General features: G+C 37.1%; 2 protein-coding genes across 10 annotated transcripts in view; one reads left to right on the forward strand and one right to left on the reverse strand.

Moving 5' to 3' along the window:
* zgc:158464 overlaps positions 1-27,260 on the reverse strand; it is a 136,938-nt gene that overhangs the window by 81,791 nt on the left and 27,887 nt on the right.
* Positions 11,521-27,203, forward strand: LOC147839848 (uncharacterized). 2 transcript variants are annotated; one of them, XM_087293660.1, is made up of 9 exons: positions 11,521-11,573; positions 12,311-12,344; positions 12,757-12,803; positions 19,485-19,658; positions 19,842-21,489; positions 21,591-21,677; positions 25,022-25,072; positions 25,367-25,432; positions 26,175-27,203. In XM_087293660.1, the coding sequence occupies exons 1-9, from the start codon at positions 11,559-11,561 to the stop codon at positions 26,279-26,281; spliced, it is 2,229 nt and encodes a 742-aa protein (XP_087149786.1). In that variant the 5' UTR covers positions 11,521-11,558; the 3' UTR covers positions 26,282-27,203. The 2 variants fall into 2 exon arrangements, with proteins under 2 accessions (XP_087149786.1, XP_087149785.1); XM_087293659.1 differs by having other exon boundaries at positions 19,485-21,489.

A 27,260-nucleotide genomic window follows, 5' to 3' on the forward strand; every position in this document is an offset into this window, starting at 1 on the left:
GCACTGTGGCCTCAAAGCAAGAGGGTCGCTGGTTTGAGTCCCCGCTGGGTCAGTTGGTGTTTCTGTGTGGAGTTTGCATGTTCTCCCCGTGTTGGCGTGGGTTTCCTCCGGGTGCTCCGGTTTCCCCCACAGTCCAAACACATGCGCTATTGGGGAACTGATCAACTACACTGGCCATAGTATATGAGTGTGTATGGATGTTTCACAGGACTGGGTTGTAGCTGAAAAGGCATCCGCTGTGTAAAACATATGCGGGAATAGTTGGTGGCTCATTCCGCTGTGTTAACACCTGATTAATAAAGGGACTAAGCTAAAGAAAAACTTAAACAAAAATCGAGTAAATATTGCCCCTCAAAATCAAATTAGAATATGCTGCTTATAGACTACTGATTAACATACACATTATATCATAAAACATACCATTTGTTCATCATTGAACACTTTAAATAATCAGTAAACAGAATAGAGAGAGAAATGGAAAATACACTATGTGTGTGCTCCATCGTGTTGGTTGAGTTGTGGTTTTATGTTTGTTTTGTTTAGAAGGTTGCTTTTATTGTTTTTTTTGTTGTTTATTTATTTATTATTTTATGCATTTATTTATTATTATTATTATTATTATTTTATTTATGTATGTTTTTATTTATTATTTATTTATTGTTTTACTTATTTATTTATTTTTATGTGTGTATGCATTTATTATTTTATTTATTTACTTATTTTATTTATTTATTTAATTATTTATTTATTATTTTATTTAATTATTATTTTATTTATTTACTTATTTTATTTATTTATTATTTTATGTATGTATTTATTTATTATTTATTTAATATTTTACTCATTTATTTATTCTTTTATTTGATTTATTTATGTATGTGTGTATTTATTATATTATTTATTTACTTATTATTTTATGTATTTATTTATTTAATATTATTTTATTTTATTTATTTATGTATGTGTTTATTATTTTATTTATTTACTTATTATTTTATGTATTAATTTATTTATGATTATTTTATTTATTTATGTATGTGTTTATTTTATTTATTTACTTATTATTTTATTTATTTATTATTTTATTTATTTATTTATTGTTTTTTATTTATGTATGTATTTATTATCTCATTTATTTATTATTTTATTTATTTATTTGTTTGTTGACTCATATCTGCGGGGCTTTCGGTGTAATTGAGTTTGTGTTGGAGTGTAATGGCTTGAGCAGCGCTCCTCTGTGACCGAGAGACAAAAGCAGCCCTGATGAATTATTGATGATGATATTAATGTAACGAGAGACACATTCATCTAATCTGACGAGTGTATGATCTGAGAGTGTGTGTGTGTGTGTGTGTGTGTGTGATCCACTGATGGTATTGATCTGTGTGATTTTAGCAGGTTGAGCTTCTGTCCTACTAAAAGCGTCTCCATTACGCCTCTAAACACTGTTTTGACTGCAGTCGATCAGTTCTGTGTGTGTGTCTAAGTGTGTGTGTGTGTGTGTGTGTGTGTGCATTACTCACAAAATCACATACTGTTCTCTCTGCTCACCACAAGCTTATACCCAAAAACCTTATGCCAAACATGATGACACACACACAGCACAAAAACACAGCGTCCAAAAGTCTGCAAGTGCTGATTCACACCACATTGATGCACATCCATTCACTCCTGAAGTCTATTTGGAGAGAAATGTATACTTTTATCCATCAAGGATACAACAAATTAATTAAAAATGAAGAGACAGACAGGACAACTGTGAAGAAGCTTCCAGGAAAACATGAAGATGTTAAATATAAGACAGCCAACCAGGAGTAAGGGGCGTGTCCAGTAATGATAGAGAAGAGCAAAGGAAAGCCAAGGCAGGGCGGGGCTGTGTTGGTGAATGGGCATGTTTATTATATCAGTTTTCAACATATACGAGTTTTCCCCATCACAGAACTCTCTTTTACATTATTGTTTTCTATATGATACTTTATTATATTTATTATATTCCTGCATATACATTTTATCAGTCTGTACTGCAGCCAAACACATGTGCTATAGGGGACTTGATCAACTAAATTGGTCATAGTGTATGAGTGTGAATGCAAGAGTGTATGGGTGTTTTCCAGTATTGGGTTGCAGCTGGAAGAGCATCCACTGCATAAAACATATGCTAGATAGTTGGTGGTTCATTCCGCTGTGGCAAGTCCTGATTAATAAAGGAACTAAGCTTAAGGAAAATGAATGAATGTGTAATAAATCTTTTCTTCAAATGCAACAAAATAAATTTCCCCTATTCACTGAGAAATAGGGTGTGCTCATTTTTGCTGAGCACTGTATTTATTTATTTATGTTAATATTTATAATTATATTTATTATTATTATTATTATTATTATTACATTTTTTAAACAATCTTTATTAATTAAGAATTTTTAACATGTACTAAAGAAAACAAAAAATAGAAAATTACAAAAAAATGTAATAAAAAATAACAATAACAATAATAATAATAATAATATAAATAACAATTACAAGTATTTAAATAAATAAATTCATGTACATACACAATATAATGGTTTCAAAACAATGGTATATTAATAGCAGGTGATACTATTATTACTATTATATATATATATATATATATATATAGAGAGAGAGAGAGAGAGAGAGAGAGAGAGAGTTAAAGTCAGAATAATTAGCCCCCCTGCTTATTTTATCTCCAATTTCTGTTTAATTTCTAAACATAATAGATTTAAACTCATCTCTAATAGCTGATGTGTTTTCTCTTTGTCATGATGACAGCACATAATATTAGACTAGATATTCTTCAAGACACTAGTGTTCAGCTTAAAGTGACATGTAAAGGCTTCACTAGGGTAATTAGGGTAAAGTTAGGGTAATTAGGCAAGTCATTGTATAACAGTGGTTTGTTCTGGACACAATCAACACTAATATTGCTGAAGGGGCCAATAATATTGAGCTTAACATGGCTTTAACACTATTAAAACTGCTTTTATTCTAGCCGAAATAAAACAAATCTGACTTTCTGCAGAAGAACAAATATTAGAGGAAACACTGTGAGAAATCTGTTCAATGTCACTTGGTAAATACTTGGGACATAAAAATAGGGCTGATAATTCTGACTTCAACTGTATATATGCCTGCCCACATCCATCCGTCCAGCCGGTTCTCAGTATTTGGGGACAGATGAGGTCAGATGGAGGCCTGGGTCAGACGCTACTGACCGCTAACTTTCACCCATTCAACTGAGACGAAAAGAAGGAAGGAAGCGGCTCGAGGAGGAGGACAGGAAGGAAGGAAGGAAACCTAATTATGCTCTTCATGCTCGAGCCTGGAAACAGCGCAGACTCACTCCGCAGTCAACATGACAGATATTAATAGAGTCATTAAGCTGTAACTGAACTGACAGTGGCAGACACACTGCAGAGACTCAGACGGAGCTGTGCTGCAGATGATGCCCTGGAGACAATCGCCCACACAGATGCCCATCAGAAGCAGAAAACACTGCAGTGTGGAGCAAGCCTGAGTCAGCATACACTGATCCAACTGTCTTAAAGCTGGAGCTCCAGATGGATGGTGTTGGTCTGTCGGCTGGATTTTGAAGAAACCGCGTTAGCAACACCTTGGCAACCACTCAGAACTCCCCAATAACACCAGGGCAGCAACCCAGAACTCCCTCGAAATTATCTGGCAACCACTCAGAACGCCCTAGCAACAAAAACCACCCAGAACATCCAGCAATGCTCTGGTGATCATTCAGTATTCTGTAGCAACACCCGGGCAACCACTCAGAGCGCCCTGGTAAAACACGGAAAACCACCCAGAACACCCTAAAATGCTCTCACAACCACTCAGAATGCCCTAGCAACTCCCTCAACCACCCAGAACACCCTAGCAACATGTTGAGAACAACCCAGAACACCCTAGCAATGCTCTGGCAACCACTCAAAATGCCCTAGCAACACCATGGCAACCACCAAGAATGTCCTACTGTAGCAACAACAAGAAAGCAACCCAGAACACCCTAGCAATGTTCTGGCAACTACTTTAAATGCCCTAGCAACACTCTCACAACAACTCAGAATGCCCTAGCAACCACCTGGAACACTCTTGGAATGCTCTGGCAACCACTCAGAAATCCCTAGCAGCACCCTGGCAACCACTCAGAATTTCCTAGCAACACCCTGGCAAACACTCTTTATTTTGTACAAACACCCTGGCAACCACTCAGAATGCCCTAGCAACACCCTGAAACCACCTAAACACCCTAGCAATGCTCTGGCAACCACTCAAAAAGCCCTAGCAACACCATGGCAACCACAAAGAATGTCCTACTGTAGCAACAACAAGAAAGCAACACAGAACACCCTAGCAATGTTCTGGCAACTACTTTAAATGCCCTAGCAACACTCTCACAACAACTCAGAATGCCCTATCAACCACCTGGAACACTCTTGGAATGCTCTGGCAACCACTCAGAAATCCCTAGCAACACCTTGGCAACCACTCAGAATGTCCTAACAACACCTGAAAAAGTACACGGAACCTCCTTGGACTGCTTTGGCAACCACTCAGAATGTCCTAGCAACACCCTGGCAACCACTCATTATTCTGTACAAACACCCTGGCAACCACTCAGAATGTCCTAGCAACACTCTGAAACCACCCAAACCACCCTAGCAATGCTCTGGCAACCACTCATAATTTTGTAGAAAGACCCTGGCAACCACTCAGAATGCCCAATACGCTGCCAATCGGTAGTGAATGTTTATAAAATGTCAGTTTCCCGCTAACATCTGAGCGATGTCAAGCACGTTCTTAAACATCACTGATTGGCCAACAGAAAAGACTGTGATTGGCTGTGAAGGTCATCAGGTCACCGCTCTGCCCTGCTGTTTAAAGGAAGCTTTTAAAAGTCGTGTAGGTCAGTTGATGAACACAATGGCCAATCAGCGATGTGTTTAAGATCAACAGTGCTCAAATGTTAGCGGGGAATGGATATTTTAAAATTTCACTACCAACTGCAACTGAACTCGATACTTTCCACAACTATCTGTCAAACCACATATATCCCCAGTCTCGTGCACGAAGAGTCTGGCGGTCCTGCAGTGTTGGTCAGCGTCAGCATCTCTACATTACGGCAGAGATACATCACTCAATGAGGGGGAGGACTGATCCTGACCTACTGCTGAGGACACTTAATAGCCATCATCCACACACACTGACTTACGCCTACTATCAGCACTCCACCACCACCCAGGCCATCACACACACATCACAAACTAGCATCAGTGTTAAAGGTGCACTGCACTATATTGGAAACAGGCTCATTTTCAGAGTTCAATAGGCAAGTTTTACCATTTATAAATCCATTTAGCCGATCTCTGTGTCCGACACTTTTAGCTTAGCTTAGCATAGATCATTGAATCGGATTAGACCATTAGCATTAAAAAACTGTTTCTTATTTAAAGCTCAAATCTTCTGTAGTTGCATCATTTCTTGGCTGAAATTGTCTAGAGCAGTGTTTCTCAGCCATGTTCCTGGAGGAGCACCAGCTCTGCACATTGTCCTTGGACAAACACACCAGATTCAGATCATCAGCTCATTAGCAGAGACTGAATGACCGCTTATGGGTGTGACAGACAAAGGAGACATCCAAAACATGCAGTGTTGGTGGTCCTCTAGGAACGTGGTTGAGAAACACTGCTCTAGAAAATATGCTGTCATTTTGGTGTAATAATCATGATTTATTGTCATTCAGTTTAGTGACTGTGTAGCTCCTAGCCATATCAGCCTGGAAAGTAGCAGCTTTTCATTTTCCGTCAGTCTCAGTTCACAATGCAACTACAGACGATCTGATTATGTACATGGAAAAATTATTAAAAGCCCTTTTAGATTTTTTTATGAGATGCTAACGGTCTAATCCAATTCAATGACTTATGCTAAGCTAAGCTAAAAGTGTTTTCGCCAGACCTGCAGAAATCTCCTGTAGTTTCATTGCTAATACTGACGAAAATGAAAAGTGGACACTATTTTGTCTTTTTTTTAATCAATGATTTTTTTTAATCAATGATTTAAGCTAAGCTAAGCTAAAAATGCTCTTATCAGAGCCGGAGATCGGCTGAATGGATTAAAAAAAGAGGAGCTGTGAAATGAGGCAGTTTCCCATAAGAGCATGGAGTTTATCTTAAACACCTCCTCACTTACGGCACAGAGGAAGTGTGTCATCACTCCCAAATACTTTCACCGCTAACTAAACACAGCATTACGTAAGAGCAGGTGTGTGTGTGTGTGTGTGTGTGTGTGTGTGTGTGTGCAGCGCCCCTCCCCCGACTGCTCTGGAATATTACCGGACATGCAGCAGCTCGTCACGGGACGGCGAGTAAAGAGACGTTTTTGGAAAGATATGAGTTTCCTGCCGTTATTACAAAATGCCTCAATATTCAGGGTTTTTTTTTATTTTATAAATTTTTTTATTATTTCTTTTTTTTCCTTCTTTCTACATTTCTTTCTTTCTTTTCTCTTTTTTTATTTATTCTTTTTTCCTCCTTTCCTTTTTAAAATGATTTATTTATTCATTCAATTTATTCCTCTTAGTCTCTTATTAATCAGGGGTCACCACAGCAGAATGAACCACCAACTATTCCTGCACATGTTTTACACAGCGGATGCCCTTCCAGCTGTAACACAGTACTGGGAAACACCCATACACATTCACTCACACACACACACTCATACACTACGGCCAGTGTAGTTGATCAGTTCCCCTATAGCGCATGTGTTTGGACTGTGGGAGAAACCGGAGCACCCGGAGGAAACCCACGCCAACACGGGGAGAACATGCAAACTCCACACAGAAACACACACTGACCCAGCCGAGACTCAAACCAGCGACCTTCTTGCTGTTAGGCCACAGTGCTGACCGCTGAGCAAGTGTGCTGCCCTTTATTCTTTCTTTCTTTATTTATTATTTTTCCTCATATCCTTTTTAATGATATCGATCCTATGTGTTTGCTACTCCTTTATATGTAGAAGTGTTGTATACACGCATCATCATGTCCTATATCAGGATAAGAAAAAGGAAACGAGTAGGAGAGGAAGAGTGTGTGTAGGCATGAGTGAGTGGATTAATAAAAGCTCTCTGATAGAGGGACACATCTGGAGGGCAGAGGACAACACACACACACACACACACACACACACACACACACACACACACACACACACACACACACACACACACACAGGAGAAAACACTCACTCTCATCTCATTACAACACACACCAGAACACTTACAGCTCTTATATAAAAGCTTCCCCATAAAGCCGCCGGCGTGACACCATTCCAGAAATTTAGTGAGCCAATCTTTGTTTTGGGTTTTATTTTTTGGCCTTCTGTCTTTATTAGATACAGCGACGGGGAACTGGACCACATATCAGAATTAAACACACCTTTAAAATAGATTGTATGAGCACACACGCACACACACACACACACACACACACACACACACAGTCACTGACGCAGGAAAATGTAGATTAATTCTCACACACTCCTGTGCAGTAAGCTGGTGAAAAACTGCAGGAGTAAGAGAAAAGCCGAGTCAGCAGATCCTGAAACTGCAGCTCAGTGGGAGAATCCTCAGAGAAGAGCACAACTCAATCCATAGAGCGACCAATCACACGCCACTATTTTTAAAAACAATAAGGGACCAATCACATGACATCATCCCCTTACTGATAGAGCAACCAATCACATACCACCATTCCCATGACCAATCAAGCAACCGATTGTATTTCACCATTCTCATAACCGATTAAGTGGCCAATCACATGCTATAATCAGGTGACCAATCACATGCTACCATTACCTTTACTGATAGAGTGACCAATCAAAAGCCACCAATCTCATAGCCAATCAAGCAACCAATCACATGCAATCACATGCTATCATTACGTCATTATTAAAGCGACCAATGACATGGCACCATTCTCATAACCGATAAGTGACCAATCACATGCTATTATTTTACTCACCTGAGATGCGAATGACACAACACCATTCTCATAACTAATCAGGCAACCAATCACATGCCACTATTCTCAAAACTATTCAAATGACCAATCACACGACTGCATTCCCCTCACTAAAAGAGTGACCAATCACACGCCACTATTCTCATGACCAATCAAGCGACCAATCACACGCTGTCACTAATCATCTAAGAATAAAAACTAACTAATGTTATTTGTGTTACTAACTGCTGAAATGAAAGTGTGTGTGTGTGTGTGTGTGTGTGTGTGTGTGTGTGTGTGTGTGTGTTCTTGTTTTTATATCCCGGTGGGGACTTAAACCTGACTGCACACAGCCTCATGGGGACTCATGTCACCGTGGGGACCTAAATTGAGGTCCCCACGGGCAAAGCCTCACTAGACCCTCCCAAATAGTGTTAGGACACACCCCATGCATTTTCTCTAATGTCCTCTTGGGGATCATTTTCAAGAGAATATTCTGTGTGACTGTGTATCTATGCGCCCCTGGGGGTCACACAGAATATTGCAGTCCCCACCACGTCATTGTTCTGGAAAAGTGTGTCACTTTGTCTCCACTCTATAGCGCCCCCTTACTTGTCTTCAATTATTACATTAACTGTTGATGGACCAGCATAAAAACTATTTAATACATTATATTACAAGGCATCAACTGATTAGAATATATTAGATATGTTAAAAATTATGCTCTTTATTCAATTTATTGTAGATCTAACAACAGATTCCAAATATCCATTATGTGTTCAGGATATAAATATCCATTATTGATAAATAAATCAAAAGGAGTATAGCCAGTATTTCACTCTTGTATTAATACATTACCAGTTAAGGTTAAAATATTTTAGTGTGGTTTATTGTAATACTCAGTTCATATGCAATGGTATTACTCTATGCATCTATATTTAAAAAACTAAAGTTTGGCTTTGCCTAGATTAGCCTACATTTTATTAAAATAAACACAGGGTTTATTTCTTCCTTCAGACTTTAATGAGAAAATCACTATTGACTGTAAATGAGAACACAGAGAAGAGACTTGTGTCCTTATGGAGACCTATAGCCAGGTTAGCTTGGAAGAATAAATGATGCGAGAACACAGAACATAAACAGAATATACCTGGCCCGGCTGAACCATGTTACTAATAAACATGGGTCAAAAAATTAAGTTTTGACCTACTGTTAGGTTGAATTGGTCGGCTACAGTAGGCTACATCTGTCTTTGTGAAGTTTAAGCATGTGAACAATGTGAAATAAATAGATCTGAATAAAGTTTAAAAACCTGTTCCAGCATCAAGACAGGGCTGCCATAGGGAATGAGCAAGTATAGGGGCAATGGCTGATTCAAGCATGCTATAGTGTCTGCGTTACACAAGGAGCAGCAAAAAGGCCAAAGTGCAGGACCGGTCATCACAGTACACAAGTTTTAGCTTAGTCCTTTTAGCAGAGCTGTCAATGGATATAGCATCTGCTTCAAGAGGGCCAGTACTTCTTACATCAGGTGCCTGGACATGATGGGCTTCTGCCATAAACATAGCAGCACATTGACTTCTGTGATTCCAAATGTTAAATGTCTACAGGGACCAAATCGTTATGGTTTTTTACCCTCACAAGGGTTACATAAATCCTGGAAATAATGAACAATGTCTCTTTATCACAATAGTCTATGGGAATTTACATGTACAGTAGATTTACATACATAAAACATTTTATTTCTAAGTTAAGGATTTCTGTATATTCTTTCAAGAATTATGGGAGTATTAAATTATGGAAGACACTTTTATGCCATCCTAAAGGTGGATCTAGCTTAAGAGAAGGCAGTAGCAACAGAAGTGCTGACATGGTTTCAGACCTTGTTTAGAACATTACAACTAAGTGTGAAAAGAGAGATAGTTTGCTTTCATTTTAAGGATGCCGTTAATGAGCTTCAAAATTAATACAGACTGTTTCTCAGGACATCAAGGAGAACAACAGCTCTGAATCACTTTCTGTTCTGTTTTACACCTTTCATTTCAATCACTTCTAAGTATCTAAGTAAACTGTGCATTTAAATAACACAATAATAACAGTAAACAACTTCAGTTACTTCTGGTGTTGTGTTGAAATAATTTGAAACTAGCAGGAAGAATCAGGTTCATGGACCTACAGTATGAGGCCATCTTTAGATGTCAGCTCTCTCCCTCCACACAGTAAAGTGTAGATAGGATACAAGGCCGGCCGGAACTGCAAATACACATCAATACAGAAGCATTTTTTATGACACTGTATAACAATAATTTATATTTTTACAGTACTGTGACGGTTAGGGTGGTTGTAGACATTAATGAAATACTATTTATTGGGTAATTTAATAGATAATATAAATCATATTCGTTAACTTCCGGCCACAAACGTATCTGATCCAGCAACAACCCCTACACACTCTTGCTTCACTCGCTCTGCTGCTAGACTCTCTTTAAGAGCAGTGTAGGTGCTGTGAGGCTCTCTGGAGCTACCATCACGTAAGCTATTATACCTGCTCAGGAATATTCCCACAAACCATTTCATTTTGCCACACTTTCTATTAGATAGGCCTGTGATGTGCTGGTATCAGTAGTTGAAGATGAACAAACCATTTTAAGGGCCTTGCATTTATTTAGGCCTGTTTGCCTTAAAGAATACCATAAAGATGTAGTTAGATGGTATTACATGCTCATATTAAATTGACTGGACATATTAAAGAGTTTTGATAATGATGTTCAGATAAGTTGCAATAAACAGTAGTTTATTCCCTTTTAATAATAAAGTAATGGATGTATGTAGGTGTGCATGGTCAATGCATCACATCTAATACATTTATCTGGTCCAAAATGTTAAATTACCAAATGTTGGTATTATAATAAAACATAATGGACACATAATGGCAGTTTATTCCGCTATGGCGACCCCAATCAGGGACTAAACATGAATGAATGAATGGAAACATAATAAAACACATGTTGTATTATTTACACCCTGACAGCAGGATTGAATGCCTTTATTTATTACAAGTGTTTGTAATAGTTCATGAATTTTTTTTTTGTGAATTCTTTAATAGTTCTAAATGGGATCCATTTATTTATGTGTTGTCAGAATACAGCATTTAATAATAAGGGGGTTCTTTGTATCTTAATTATAACTTTTTTTCGTTAAGCTATTAAAATTCCCTTATACCATAATGCATTTATTTAGTTAGAGCAAATATGTTCGGGTAATAAGCTGAATAATTTCCAGTAAAAGTTCGACTGACACATTAGAGCTGTCAGTGCTGGATTGCTGCTGAAGGCCATCCGCTGTGTATGCATGCGCCAGACCGCGGTTCAGTCGGCGACCCGCGCTAAAGCAGCGCGGGAGAGTGTGTGACATTACACGTGACCGGAGATTTTGCGTCCCCACCGCGACCATCCCCTCCCCCCCACACACACACCTGCGACACAGCAGGACAGGGTCAGAGAGGATGCTGTGAGTAAAGGCGCGAAGACGTCAACATGTCTGAAGGACAGGTAAGTTTATGATTTGTACGATCACTTCAATATATGCGAATGTTTATGTTTATGTATTGTTTGCAACTATATTATATCATAAAAATCGCGTTATTTTATGTATCAAGCGCTTTTGATAATCGGCATAATCTCGAAGCTGCTTTGCAGAAAGTACAGATTAATGTATCAAACTGACAATAATATTAGTTAGGGTAACTTTAACTGTAACGTTAAAGTTAGTTTCTTACGATCGCGTTTTAAGCCAAACGTTGGAATTGCTAAGAGATTTTGCAATTTAACTGTACATTAAACGTTTACTGTATTTGCGTACATTTACGTATAATCTTCGTTTACTTTTGAAATATTGTTTGAATTCATGTTCTTGCCAGACTGCATATTTTTACCAAGATGTTTTGATCATTTTTGTTATTGTTAACGTTAGCGACCTGCACGTGCAGCAGGCCTCTGGCCAGGCAAAATCTATTTACTTTTATCCACAAAAATAGGAATGTTGTTCTTCAGTAATGCAAGAGACAATTTAAATTAATTCAGTACAATATTTCTAGTTTTTATAAGGGAGTTTTCTAGATTAAAAAAATGCGAATTTTCAGTCAAATGTCATGAATATGTCTAGTCTTATTTCACAGTGTTAAATATTTAATTATTGTCAAATTATACTACAGTATTGCAGTTGTAATGACAGTATAAGGTAATGTTAGAGCATGATGTTTGACTGATTATCACACTTGTGCTTGCAGGACGATAAAAGTGACAGATGCTCTGGATGCACAGGTAACGTTAAGATCATGAATTGTCCTGTTAGCTAGTACTCAAAATAATCCTTACATATAAGAATCATACTCCACTTTTTGAGCCAGACTAACCTGAGTTTAACTTTGTTAGAGCACAACCTTTAAATAAAAGAAATATCCAGCATAATCGTGCATTATTTTAATGGTTAACTAAACATAGACATTATTTTTTAAGTGTTCTGTGTGTTGTTGAAAAGGCTTTAGCTAAGTCTTCTGGATTTGTTATCCTATAGTGATATTTATTTTAAGGGTTTTAGAACTGTAACTAGTACAAGGAAACAAACCAAAAATGTATTGAAGTTTTACTGAAATGAATGTTTTACTTTAGTATGAACAGCCATATTGGCATTGTTCATTGTCAACCTGAATAACATTCCTGTCATCTGTGACAGAATTTGCAGTGGATGAGGTGACAGCTTGTGCTAAAGAAGAGACAAAGGTAAGCAGCCACTAGTGATTCATAGAACTGTATTTTTCAACATCTAAACTCTCCAAAGCCATCACAAGTCATTAGCCGCATTTCTATGGAGCTAGATTTGTTTTTTTATTATTCAATCAAAAATATTTAGTTTTAAAGTAAAATTAAGTATGTTGTAATTAAAGAATTAAAGATTTCAAATAAAAAACACGTTTATTTAAAAAACTTATGTCAATGATAATAAAATATTTTGGATTGCAAAAATAAACACTTGTCCTATTATGCAGTTACCACAATTTTCATTGCATACTCATTAATTTTACTCTCTTTTCTGCTGTCTTTTATTGCACATCTAGAATCTTTGCTTGCAGGTTGAAATATTTTGCTTGTGAGTTGAAAAGTTTTGAACCCTTGAATGCCGGGGTTAATTTTGTGTCTTTATTACTCAAACAAACATATGAAGTTTGACCAAAAGTAGGTAAAATGCAATTAAAAAATTAAAGATTTTAAATAATAAAAAAACATTTATTTAAAAAAATTCACACTACAAAAAATAAACTATTGCCATGTTATGCGGTTACCACCAGATTAATGCACTGTGTGCTCATTTATTTTGCTTTCGGTTTTGTTTCACTTTTTGCGAATCTAAAATTTTTGCTTTTGAGTTGAAAAGTTTTGCGAGTTGAAAACTGCAGCTCAGTGGGCGGGATCTTCTGAAACACCTTATTCTATTAGTCATCTTGATTGAGGTCACAGATTGGCCAGGCCCATTACATTTTCGCACGGTTGGAATGGACTGCCTTGCCTTCTGTGACAGGAGCGAGCTATGGCGAGCAGCAGGTCTTCTTCAAGGTAGGTTAACTGAAACTGTATAATAACTTGTGTATTACCATACATATTTCCCATCTAAATATGTTACGACTGCTAGTATTAAACTCTGTCTAGTCAGATTAGCTGTAAGTCCACCAATATAATCTGGATGCAGATGCGATGGAGAACACAGTTGTGCACGTCTCAGCTGTGCACATACTTTTGAACACATGTATTGTTTTATTTATATATATATATATATATATATATATATATATATATATATATATATATATATATATATATATATATCTTATATCTCTAATATATATATATATATATATCTTGCACATATTTCATCTAATGTTAGTCAATCGAGAGTATTCATCAATATCACTGACTAGACAGAGTTTAGGAAAATGTGGATGGTAATATACAAGTTATTATACTTATCTTGAAGAAGACCTGTTGCTCGCTCTGGTCACTAAAGGAGTCCAGTACAATCGCGTGAAAACGCTATATATATATACATGAGATGGACTGTAAACTCATTTTTAAAAGGTAGATTTAGGTCGCTGCCACGATTTTATGTTAAATTATAGCTGACAGGCATTTTTTAACATCCCTACTACTACTGTATTATTACTTAAACCGTATACCGTATAAAAAATACGTATATGTTGGCAAATGCACTACTAAATAAATGTATCTTCTACACATATCTTCCACATAAAAATATAATTTATACAGACACATGCTATAGTGCTTTACTATACTGCAGTAAAGTGTATTATACCATTTATGTAACAGTATTTTTGTTATTAAAAGCTACAGCTGGGAAATATTTTAGCTGAATTAATAAAATAAAATAAAACATTTATATTTCTTCAATGCAAAATAAATTCCAGAAAGGGAAACAATAAATGTATAAAAAAATACATTTAAAATCACTTGTAAAAAGTCAAAATCTACTATTGTCGAAATCCGACACAATTCCAGAAAATAATTCAACACACATCAGGTGGTGATTGATGAGTTTAGTGAATAAATGTCTGGTCAGTCAGTGCAGATGTTGATGTCTAAGTAGACAATGCAGATGGAGACGCCTGTGGAATCATTGTGGATGTTGATTCGTTGATTTAAGACAGTGTAGATGTGGACATCGCAGGAGTCAAAGCAGATGTTTTACGACCGCTAAGACTGAGTGATCAACCTGTAAGGATAAATTGAAGAAACAGATGAGAAAATTGTTCTGATTAATGTAATATTTATAATCCACATATCTCTCGTGTCTATGTATTGTTGTTTTATAAATACATTTATTAATTTACAACTGATTTATACCAGTTCCTTTAAAGACCAAATATTTGCAATAATGCCTAAACAAATTATATAGCGAAGATCACCTGCAAACTGCCCTGTTACTTTTCAAAACGACTTTAACATTGTATATTGTGTTACTAACATTTGCAAACTCTTTACTAACATGGTTTATCACTCAGTAACTGAGCATTTTTTAAGGAAATCAGAAAGCTTATTATGAAGTGTGCACCTCTCCAACGTTAATTCTTTACTAACATAATTGTTCTTAATATATATATATATATATATATATATATATATATCTCCAGTAAAATCATTAATTACTGCTTTGTAATAAACCCAAAGATGTTAGTAACACATCAGTTATAATGTTGGGTTAGTGGTAAGTCAGTTTACAAATGTAGCGTGTTGAAGTAGTGCACATTTTACAACAATGTTCCTAATTCCCTCAACTAATGCTTTGCTAGAGATAAATCATGTTAGTAAAAAGTCTACAAACATGAATGACATGCCTGTTGAAGAATGTGAGCTGTTCAGTATTTGCTGCATTAAGTAACATTACTATTTGTATAAGTTTCCGTTAACAAAAATGTAGTATTACTGAATAAATGCTGTTTATTTAGTTATGTTATCTAGTAGGGATGTAACGGTATTGTAAATACCGTCATACCGCAATATTAATTTTTTCGATATTACCGAAGTCGCATGACTCGGTAAAACTATAGGTCTCCTGAGAAAATTTGCTCAGGCGAATGAAGCGAACGGGACGTAGCTGAAACTTCATTTCCCATCAGCCCCGGCGTGGCCATAATCCTTTGCGGTCTGTTGTCGCTACAGATCCAGTAATGCGGAAATGGAGTGTGCTGCTAGTAGCGGAGATGAAAAAAAGATGGAAATGATCGAACCTAAAGCAGGTGTTGTCGCCGCGCGCGTGCTGAATAGCGGTGCTGTCGCGCGCGTTCTGATCAGCTGTGTTGTGGCGCGCGTATTGTAAAGCGCCGAGGGGGGGTTGAGCGCGCATATTCAAGAGAGGTGTTGTCGCGCGCCTACTGAAGGGCTGGATTGGACGGAGGGTGTGTCGCGTCGCGGGGGCACTTTTGATCGTTTTGGAAGGGCATTTTCTATCCAAGACTAAAAAGGGCATGTGCACTGCACAGGTTGAGCCCTATGTTTGCACGTGCCTGCAAGTTGGGGAATACGACTAATAAAAGTCATGGGGACTGCAGAAACACAGCACACTGTTCAGATTGATTCAGACATTGACTTGTACCGCAAAGAGACCTCTATCTCACTCATGATTTGTCTTCTCAAGTGGGGGAAAGACAATGCACAATGTTACCCCACTGCTGTCAACCTGGGCCAAGTCATATCTCTCTTGTTCCAGAAACCTCAGTCCCAAATGAGAGGGTTTTTTTCTGTTGCAGGGGACATTGTAAATGCCCAGAGATACCAGCTTTTACCAGATTATAATTATATGATAATTTTCCTTTAAACCCATCTCTATCTAAGTGAGTGAATGATTAAATGTTGAATGTGATGAGTTTTCAACAATACTAAATTGAAACTTTATTTTTTTACATGGTTTAATATTTTTTTGTTATTAAAATTGAAGTTAGTGTTTCAAAGCTTACAGATAGATGGCTAATTTGTATGTCATTGACACTTTTGGCACTTTTTTTGGAGTATTTTCAAAAGTTTTTTTTTTCCTGTAAATGATTCAATAAATACCGTACCGTGACATTCATACCGAGGTATTACCGAACCGTGAAATTCTGATACCGTTACATCCCTATTATCTAGTCAGTGAACAAATACATTATTGTATTTGTCCATAAACATTGGCTAATTACATCAAGCTGTTAATATAAGCAGATACAATAGAACATGACTAAGTTAACAAAGTTTATGCTAAACAAACTCGTTCACCATCATTTTTTAACTTATGCATTAATATGTTTAGTTAACATTAACAAAGATTAATTATTGCTTAACAGATATCCTGTTCATAATTAATTCAAGTTAACTAATGTATGAACTAACATTTATATGCGAAACGAAATATACTAAATAAATATTTGTCACGTTTGTAATGAAATATACATACACTGAGTTACTACATTTTCTAACAGTGGAGAATAAATATGATGCTCCAGTTCAAAGAGACAGTAGCTTTTGTCTGGAAACTAACTGAAGATTAATGGTTGCCGAGAATGTATCCCAGTCTGTTTGCAGACCTACTGTACACCTGGCCATCATCTACAGACAAAAAGCCTGACTTTAATGGTACATCAATGTATATTTTCCAAAATACACTGGCCTTGCGTTGTCCTTTACAACTGTACAGTACTGATGGCCGACAGCTAATGTTAGTTTATCGAGAGAATTCAAAAATATCACTGACTAGACAGAGTTTAATACTAGCAGTCGTAACATATTTAGATGGGAAATATGTATGGTAATACACAAGTTATTATACTTTACTTTATATAGTTTCAGTTAACCTACCTTGAAGAAGACCTGCTGCTCGCCATAGCTCGCTCCTGTCACAGAAGGCACGGCAGTCCATTCCAACCGCGCGAAAATGTAATGGGCGAGGCCAATCTGTGACCTCAATCAAGATGACTAATAGAATAAGGTGTTTCAGAAGATTCCGCCCACTGAGCTGCAGTTTTCAACTCGCAAAACTTTTCAACTCAAAAGCAAAAATTTTAGATTCGCAAAAAGTGAAACAAAACCGAAAGCAAAATAAATGAGCACACAGTGCATTAATCTGGTGGTAACCGCATAACATGGCAATAGTTTATTTTTTGTAGTGTGAATTTTTTTAAATAAATGTTTTTTTATTATTTAAAATCTTTAATTTTTTAATTGCATTCTACCTACTTTTGGTCAAACTTCATATGTTTGTTTGAGTAATAAAGATACAAAATTAACCCCGGCATTCAAGGGTTCAAAACTTTTCAACTCACAAGCAAAATATTTCAACCTGCAAGCAAAGATTCTAGATGTGCAATAAAAGACAGCAGAAAAGAGAGCAAAATTAATGAGTATGCAATGAAAATTGTGGTAACAGCATAATAGGACAAGTGTTTATTTTTGCAATCCAAAATATTTTATTATCATTGACATAAGTTTTTTAAATAAACGTGTTTTTTATTTGAAATCTTTAATTCTTTAATTACAACATACTTAATTTTACTTTAAAACTAAATATTTTTGATTGAATAATAAAGAAACAAATCTAGCTCCATACATTTCCACTGTTGGGCTAGTGCGAGCCAGGGCTTTTATCGGGCCGGGCTGAGCCAATAGTCCGAGAGCTTGAGCAGTGAGGCTGAAATTATGTCGCGTTTCCACTGTCAGGCCAGTGACTTGCAGTGCAGAATGCAAACCTATTAAATGCATTAAGTGATGTATACGCATAGGCCTATGTATATTTATTCATTATATTAGTTTACTTGCTGGCCGACTGCTGGCATCGTGCATCGAGTGGTCTCGCCACTAACAGAGGGATGACCGAGCGCACCAGCCATAATATAAAACAAGAAGAAGGTAGTTTCTCTTTCGCTCACCCAAAAATGCTCTGTTTGCACGATTTGATTAATATCATCATCTCCAAATACTTTATAAATAATATTTCAAAACTCCTCCATTGTTTATTGTTTTTAGAAAATATCTTTTTTTCCAGATAGGCCTTTGTAAAATGAAAGTTAAAAATGGCTTGAAACCGTTTAATTTATTTGTATTATATATACCTAAATTGATATAGCTTTTATTTTATAATGGTTTATTTATTTAATGTTTTTATTATATACAATATTTCTTTAAATTAATTTAATATAGCTTAGGCTATTTTGTCTAGATGTAATATGATATTATTGTGTTGAGTTGATACGTAATTTGTACGTAACAGCAGCAACGTATGTACGTAACATATTTTATATTATCTCCAAAATAAATATACCCAGCCGTTCACAGCATCTGCAGAGCAGTGAAGTGAGCACTCGTTCGTCGATCTCTCACACACACATACACGCATTTAAATATTTTTTATGTGAAGGCGTATACAAAAACTTTAAATGAGGAACGCGAGAAAATTTCTTTTTTGATTTCAAAGTGTCAAACAAAGGTTAGTTGTGTTAAATGATTCAATTTGATTGGTGAGTCTTATGTTAAGTATGATTTGTGTTTTCACCATGCCATCAAAACTTGTTATTTTCAGTTTGCAGTGCTCTAGTCAGCAATTGGCCCCCAAATTTGGTAGTGTGTTAGCATGCACTAGAGCACCTGTGCCAGATTTCAGCACTGTGTTTAGTATGCAGTCTAGACAGTGAGCCACAGTTATAGTTTACCCCAAAAATTGTATTTGTTTTCTATTTACTTAGCCTCAAAAGGTTAAAAACACAGTTTTTTCTTTTTAGCACAAAATAAGATATATATTTTTAAAATGTTACAAACTGGTAGCCTGTCATGACTACCAGCGATTCAGTGGCTGCAGATATACACATAATTTTAAGATGTCGTTGGTCTTGTCACTTCTGATTTCTAACTTGTGGCTTTTATTTGTAGCTTAACAAGAAAATACTTGGTTATGCTTCAGAAGAATCTTCATCAAGATCAGATATCAGTGAGGATGATTACGTGCCAGATACTGAAGAGTCTGACAGTAACACTTCAGAAAAAGTAGAGAGTTTAGTAAAAAAGATAAGTAATAATAAGAAAAAGGTAAAGTCAACTTCAAATGTTCCAGCATGTAAAAAAAGACGTGTGTCTCCTTCACAATCCTCTGCATCTGACAAACAGGACACTTCACTTCAATCTTCTTCATCAGGAGAACATGAAGAATCACATTCACCCAATAATCTTAATGTGAATGTCATGATGCTCAAAAAAAAAAAAGATGGAGCCAGACTATATAACAAAAAGTTTTACTGCCTATTCTGCTTCAAACCATTCAGTAAAATCGCACGTCACCTAGAGTCTAAACATAAAGATAAGCCAGAGGTGGCAAGAGCGATTGCTTTTCCGAAAGGCTCTAAAGAGCGAAAAATACAGCTGAGTTTGTTAAGGAATAAGGGGAACCGATGTCATAACGCTCAGGTACTCAGTGAAGGAAGAGGAACGGTGATTCCTAAACAACAATCCACTGCACCAGTAAATGCAAGTGATTATTTGCACTGCATTAACTGTTCAGCGTATCTGAAGAGAAAATCGCTATGGCGGCATATGCAAAGATGCCAGCTGAGCCAGAAAATTAACAAAATGAAGCCAGGGAAAACTCGTGTTCAGTCACTTTGCTCATATGCTGAACCTGTTCCAGACAGTATAAGTGAAAGGTTTTGGAAAATGGTGCTTGATATGCATGACGATGAGATAACCCATGTTGTCCGCAAAGAGAAAATCATACTGAAATTAGGGCAACATCTCTTCAATAAGCATGGCCATGATGTTACGAAGCATGAATACATCAGGCAAAAAATGCGTGAAACTGGACGTCTTGTCCTCGAAGGGAAAAAAAATGGTAAGCTGAAGGAGGTGTCTGATTTCTTTATTCCAGCTAATTTCCCTTATGTTATTCAAGCAGTTCACAGTGTAGCTGGCTTGAACGAAGAGACAAGCACATTTAAAACACCATCTTTAGCACTGAAGTTAGGGCACAACCTCAAGAAGATGGCCAGCATTATTGAGTGTGATGCCATGATGGCAGATGATAAGAATAGTCTTAGCAACGTGCAAGCCTTCAAGCAAATATGTGACACTAAATGGAGTGAGTGTGTGTCATCCCAGGCCCTTCGTAATTTGAGTGAAGTTAAATGGAACTGTCCACAGCTTCTTCCGTTTGCGGAAGATGTGAAGAAAATGCATCAGTATCTTGACTGCCAAAGTAAGGCATATCAAGCAAGACTTGAGGAAGAACAAAGTATGAAGCACTGGGCAGAACTTGCCAAAGTCACGCTTTGTCAGGTGATACTATTTAATCGAAGAAGGGAAGGAGAGGTGTCTAAGATGTCACTTAATTCGTTTACATTAAGGGACACATCCTCAACTCATCCGGATGTTGAGCTTGCTCTGTCCGATCTAGAGAAGTCACTTTGTAGTCATTTTCAAAGAATCGAAGTCCGAGGAAAACGTGGCAGAAAAGTCCCCATTTTGCTCACTCCTAATATGGTCGTCTCAATGGAGTTGTTGGTGAAGACTCGCCGCAGCTGTGATGTGCCAGATGAGAACGTCTTTATGTTCGGAAGACCCCAAGCTCTCACTTTCTTCAGAGGATCTGACGTCATTCGTAACATAGCAAAAAGCTGTGGAGCAAAGCACCCCGAGGCATTGTCCTCCACCAAACTGCGAAAGCACATGGCCACTATGTCTAAGGTGCTAAACTTAAAAGAGAATGAAATGGATAACCTCGCAGATTTTTTAGGGCATGACATCAGGGTCCACAGGCAATATTACAGACTTCCTGAAGGCACATTGCAGCTAGCAAAAATTAGCAAAGTCTTGATGGCCATGGAACGAGGACAGCTTTCACAGTTTAAAGGACAGAATTTGGATGAAATCCAGATTGATCCCCAAGGTAAAGTATTCCTGGGTTATTACCGGGAACACCAGCATTAGTTATAGACAATTGTTGAATGTTATTCAAAAGTTGTTGCCTAATAATTTTGTCTGTTATAGAGAAACTTTTGCTAGACAGTGATGGATCCGAGTCTGAAAATGAGATTGAGTCAACTGGAAATGGTGCCTCACCTTCAAATTCAGCAGGTACTGTATGTGTAATGTGTGTTATTTGTTTTGTGCTTAGCAAGGAATAATGACCACAAACATAGTAAAATAAAAGCAAATGTATGGTTTATTGTCATGTATTGTCAGTGTTAAGGCTTGTACCTGTCATGGAAGAAAAGTGAAATGAAACTCAGTATTAAATCATGTTTGCTACTCTCCATAATAATGTCCTCCTGCTGACATTGTTGTTGCTGTTGTGTTTATCATACAGCTCTTAGTGTTTAGACACCTGTGAAAAATGCAGCTCCACAGTCATCTTTCCTCTGTGCATTATCTTCATTGCATGAAAGTGAAAGTGTGTTCGCCTAAACATGGAGGAAATCACTTCTGCTGTTTACACACATCATTCACTTTTCTTTTCAGCTTGCTTTTAGTCCCGAAAAAAAACATTAAGGACAACATATTCTTAAAGCACACAGCACAATAAGTGACAATTAAAATTATTATTTTAAACATTCTCATTAGTAATGATCTTATTAAATTCTCAATGTTCTTCAACTGAAAGGAAATGATGGGAAAGGTGGAAAATGGTACACATTACTTGGGAAAAAAAACTGGGTGTCATTGCTGTAGTCATGCACACAGTGAGACTGGAGACAGGATAAATCAAGAGACCAGGGGCCTCATGTACGAAGACTTGCGTGGAAATCATACTAAAACACAGAAAAAAAATTCAGATGTATGAAACACTGCGTACGCTAAATCTTGCGCATATTCTGTTTGTACATCTGAATGAACGTGAAACTGAGCGCAACATGCACGAGCACAAAACCCCTCCCTGCCTCCTCCCCCGTATGAATATGCTAATGACTCTACTTTGGCAAAACCCAACGAAAAAGTAACGGCAAAATGAAGCAAAAAAAGGAACTTTGAACAGAATGTGAATGTGAGGTGCTGTTTTCGGAGGTAGACCAGAGAAAAACTGTTTTATTTGCAAGTTTGTCCTCCAGAATTAATAACAAAAGAAAAAAATAGAGTGGGAGAGTTTAGCTGATGCGGTTAACAAAGTTAGGTCTGAACATCGCACTGAGTGGAGCAGGTAATCATTATTGGCCTGTTGCTTATTTTAGAGTCTTTGTGTGCAGGTAGTGGTATTAATCTAGGAGAACACAAAAAACAATGAGACCAGGACACAAAGAACCAACAACAGCAAACAGGTAAGTAGCAATGGGTGAGTCAGGTAAGTTCATTGGTGTGAACCGTAGATCAAACTCTGGGTAAGAGCAGAGTGACTGTTAATAAAAGGAACTGATGAGGGAGCGCAGAGGTGCGATAAAAATGTAAGCAGGGGATTTTGATCGGATTGATTAGGATTCAGGTGGGGAAGGTGGCTGTGGTGACTGCCTGAGATTACAGTCTTCTCCAGAGGAGGCTCCTGATACCCTTATGTGATGTTGGGTACGGATGGAGCTGATAACATCTTTGGCCACTGGCATCCACTGTGCCACCAATACCAAGCTTGCAGGAGCCAGAGGGTCTTCTACTGCCTCAGAGGGTCTTCTACTGCCCTGGTTTGTAGGCAAAGATGTTATAAGACCGCTGTGATGTGCTGGCACTATTTGGCCAAGTTAAGGGAGTTAATCAGGATGTCTTCAATATAGACAATAACAAAACAATGGAGGAACTCACAAAACACCTTGCATAATGAAAGATGGCTGGGAAGATGGAGAGTACATACAGCATGACCTGGTACTTGCAGTACCAAAAGGGTTGACGAAAGCTGTCTTTTACATCTTCCAGTCGGTAAGTAAGGCAACTGGACTACCTGGGAGTTCAGTGTGTGGTATTTAATGCTCTTCATCTGCTTCAGAACGCAGCAGCACGAGTGGTCTTTAATGAAGCTAAAAGAGCACATGTCACTCCACTGCTCATCTGTTTGCACTGGCTGCCAGTTGCTGCTCGCATCAAATTCAAAGCTCTGATGTTTGCCTACAAAGTGACTTCTGGCTTTGCCCCTTCTTATCTGCTCTCACTCCTGCAGATCTATGTGCCCTCCAGAAACTTGCGTTCTGTGAATGAACGTCGCCTCGTGGTTCCATCCCAAAGAGGAAAGAAATCACTTTCCCGAACTCTCGCATTCAATCTGCCCAGTGGGTGGAATGAACTCCCTAACTGCATCAGAACGGCAGAGTCACTCGCTGTCATCAAGAAACGACTAAAAACTCAACTATTTAGTCTCCACTTCCCTTCCTAATCTGCAATTGCCTCTCTGGCTCCTCCACTAATAAAAAAAAATTACTAATGTTTTTGCTTCTTATACTTTCTTTACAGACCTGAAACTTGCCTACAGCACTTATTCACTGTTGCTCTTATAGTTGTGTAAGTTGCTTCCTTGTCCTCATTTGTAAGTCGCTTTGGATAAAAGCATCTGCTAAATGACTAAATGTAAAATGTAAATGTAATGCAATAATGGAGACTTCCATTGTTTTTGCCCACAAAGAAGAACCTGGAAGCAGGCAGTGAGATTGATGATCAAGTCCTCCACACACTCATCCATAGCCTTGTGCTCTAGGCAGCAGCTGGATAGTGCAGTCCCATGTCTGATGAGATGGAAGATAAGGGGTTGCCCATTTACTAAAGACCTCCTGTAATGCAGAATACTCTGATGCGACCACTGACATGATTTGGGTATCAGGATTCAACACTGGACGTGGGGCTTGATGAGGCAGTCTATGAATAAATGTCCAGGGGCAGTGCAGAATAAACATACTTCAGCAGGTAGGTGGCATTCAGCTTCTGTGCTTGAGACGTGGGTAAGGTACACTTGCAAGAGATCTGGTACCGGAGTACAGGCAGCATAGGAGGCAAGCTCGTGAGTGGCGTTGGAGATATGGCAAGCAGATAGTGATTGGAATAGGCAATAGGCAGACACCATTACTCAATGGTGTTGTACATCATAATAGCAGAACGAATGTTTGGGTTCAAGCTTTGTTGATAGGTTCTAATGAGCACGGTCTCGTTCCACCCACTAGCTACTGTCAAAGTCTGGTGAGTGAAATTGCCATTGGTGGATGAACCTGGGTGGAAACAGAATAAATGTTTGGAGGTCGAGAGTGCTTCTGTGGCCATACTGAAAGCTTTGAAGGATTGGTTAGCGAAATGAACAAATGTGTTGACAATAACAGGTAAGTAGCAATGGGTAAGTGCAGAGTAATTGGTTATAAAGGAAACTGATGAGGGGTGTAATTAATCAGTTATTAGGGAACTGTGGTCAGGTGTACTGGGATTCAGGTTGGGGAGGTGGCTGTGACAACGGTCTGATATTGGTATTTAAGAGTTATTATTGAAAAATCTTGTGCTAAAAGAGATGTATTGTTTTTCAGAGAAATCAAAGAAGTCTGCTGAGGTTGGACAACACCAAGAACCATCCAAAGGTAATGAGATTTAAATAAAAAAGATGCTTTAAAAACTTCTGACGTTGTTATAATTGTGAATAAAATTCATTCTGTGCACTGCTTTTATGATTTGCCCTTTACTTGCTTTCATTATTTTTCTATTCTATATGTTCTATATTATATATTTTTATATCCTGAGGATGAAGTGAAAATATGTTTTCGACTGCTAATATTTTCTTAAATACATGTGTGACAAATTTACTGCTAATTTACTTAGTAGGTATTCTGTGCCATTACTGAATAATGTTCTCAGTTGTACTCGTATGTTTGTAGGAGGCAAGAATCCTAAAAAACTGCAGCCGACTAGCAAGGACTTGCCGGAACCGCACAGAACAAAGAGTAAGCTGTTTTTTAAAATGTCTTCTGAAATAAGTTGCCCTTTCTGTTTTTCTTCTAAAGTTTATTCATGTACATGCAAGGTAGACGTCACAAACGGATTTCCTTCTAGTCATTATCCATGAATTCAATCAATACTGCCTGCTTCATACTGCGGGCACTTTTATATAGGGGCAGCTGTAATATTACATATACTGTTTAATTAAAGCCTTAAATCATGTTGTTGACTCACAAAGTTGATGCAGAATCACAAAAAAAGTGCTGCATTTGCAGGTACAGTACAGTAAAAAAGTCATAATTAGTCATTTTTTAGCTACTGCTTTTGATCTGTCAAACCTTAGAATCGTATGTAAATGTGGTTTTCTTTGCAGCTGCTTAACTGATTTGAATGTAAACAAATAAAAATCAGTTTCTGAAATTATCTGATTTTTGATAGCATAACATATTCGTTAGCATATGAAAAGTGGCCTGCATGCAGAAGCTCACAAATAACTATTAACTAAAAGTTTTAGACATCTTGCTGTAATTTACGAGAATAGTTAAACTTACATGGTGACTAATTGCAAGCATTTTTTTCCTTTTATTGCTGGGTGATGTAAACATGACAGATTTTCAGCCATCAACTAAATTTTAGCAAAAATGTGTATACAACTTTAAAAACAATGAGACACACTAAAGACCAGGAATTAGTTTTATTTGGTCTTTAAGTCTTTTTTTCACTAATTATGTTTTAAATTTTATTCAGGATCTTCACAAAACGAGCGAAGAAGGTGGTCTTTGGAGGAGATCAAGGCCGTGGAGAAGACAATGATGGAATTCATAATGTCTGGAAAGGTTCCTGGTAAAGCCTAGTGCATGAACTGTATCGAAAGTTCCCCAGCAGCACTTCAAAATAGAAGTTGGGAGGGGGTGAAATTTTATGTAAAAAATCGCATTGATTCCCTAAAGAAAAAGTTGTGAAAGGTAAGGACCTTCATCTAATTATTTTTTTCGTGTTTGCCGGAAGAAAGAAAATATATTACTTAAAAAAATGTGAAAGGTAGGTGAAAGGGCCTTCACCACTGTTTTTTTTTCATGATTGTTGAAAGCAACAAGTTTGATTTCGTTAAAGCAAAAAAATGTAAAACGGCCTTCACCAGTTTTGTCTTTGTTAAAGGCAACATGTATGTGAATCTTGTTTAAGCAAACTCAACATGCATCTGCTTAAAGAGCAGTATACTAAAACGTTCAAGTTAACATTTAAATAAATGTTTAAAACACTAAAACACTTCCGAGTTGTATTGAGTTTTTACATTCTCGTAAATTTGGCTATGTCTCGTTAATTTTTATGCGTATCTCAGAATATCTAATAAAAAAAATGCTTGATAGAATGCCAAGATGCTCATACATTATTTAAATGCACATTAAAACAACATATGTGTACAACTGAGCAGGATAAACATTTTATTTTATTTAAAAAAAGCTAAGGCTTTTTTCTGTTTACACCCTTAGAAATGGTCTATTGTAATATAACATAGAATAAACAGAGAACGCAAGATAAAAGTAAAATTCAATAAAATATAAATGCACACAATTTTCCCTTATAAATAACTCTTTAATAGTTGTCTAAATGTAATTTTTAGTCTTACAGTGACTTATTATAAAAATATGATAATATACTGGTATGTCATATTGACACCTGGTGGTTCCTTGTGGTAAGACAAAATAGCGACGTCCCCACAAGAATAGAAAAACCTGACAAAAATTCATTTTTTTAAACTTCAGAATTCTTGATAAAAAATTATTGTTTTTATGATAAAAAAATCCCCTGGACACATATGAGTTAAAATTA

The sequence above is a fragment of the Danio rerio genome, chromosome 18, assembly GCF_052040795.2.
Source record: "Danio rerio strain M-AB ecotype USA chromosome 18, GRCz13ab, whole genome shotgun sequence".
NCBI lineage: Eukaryota > Metazoa > Chordata > Actinopteri > Cypriniformes > Danionidae > Danio > Danio rerio.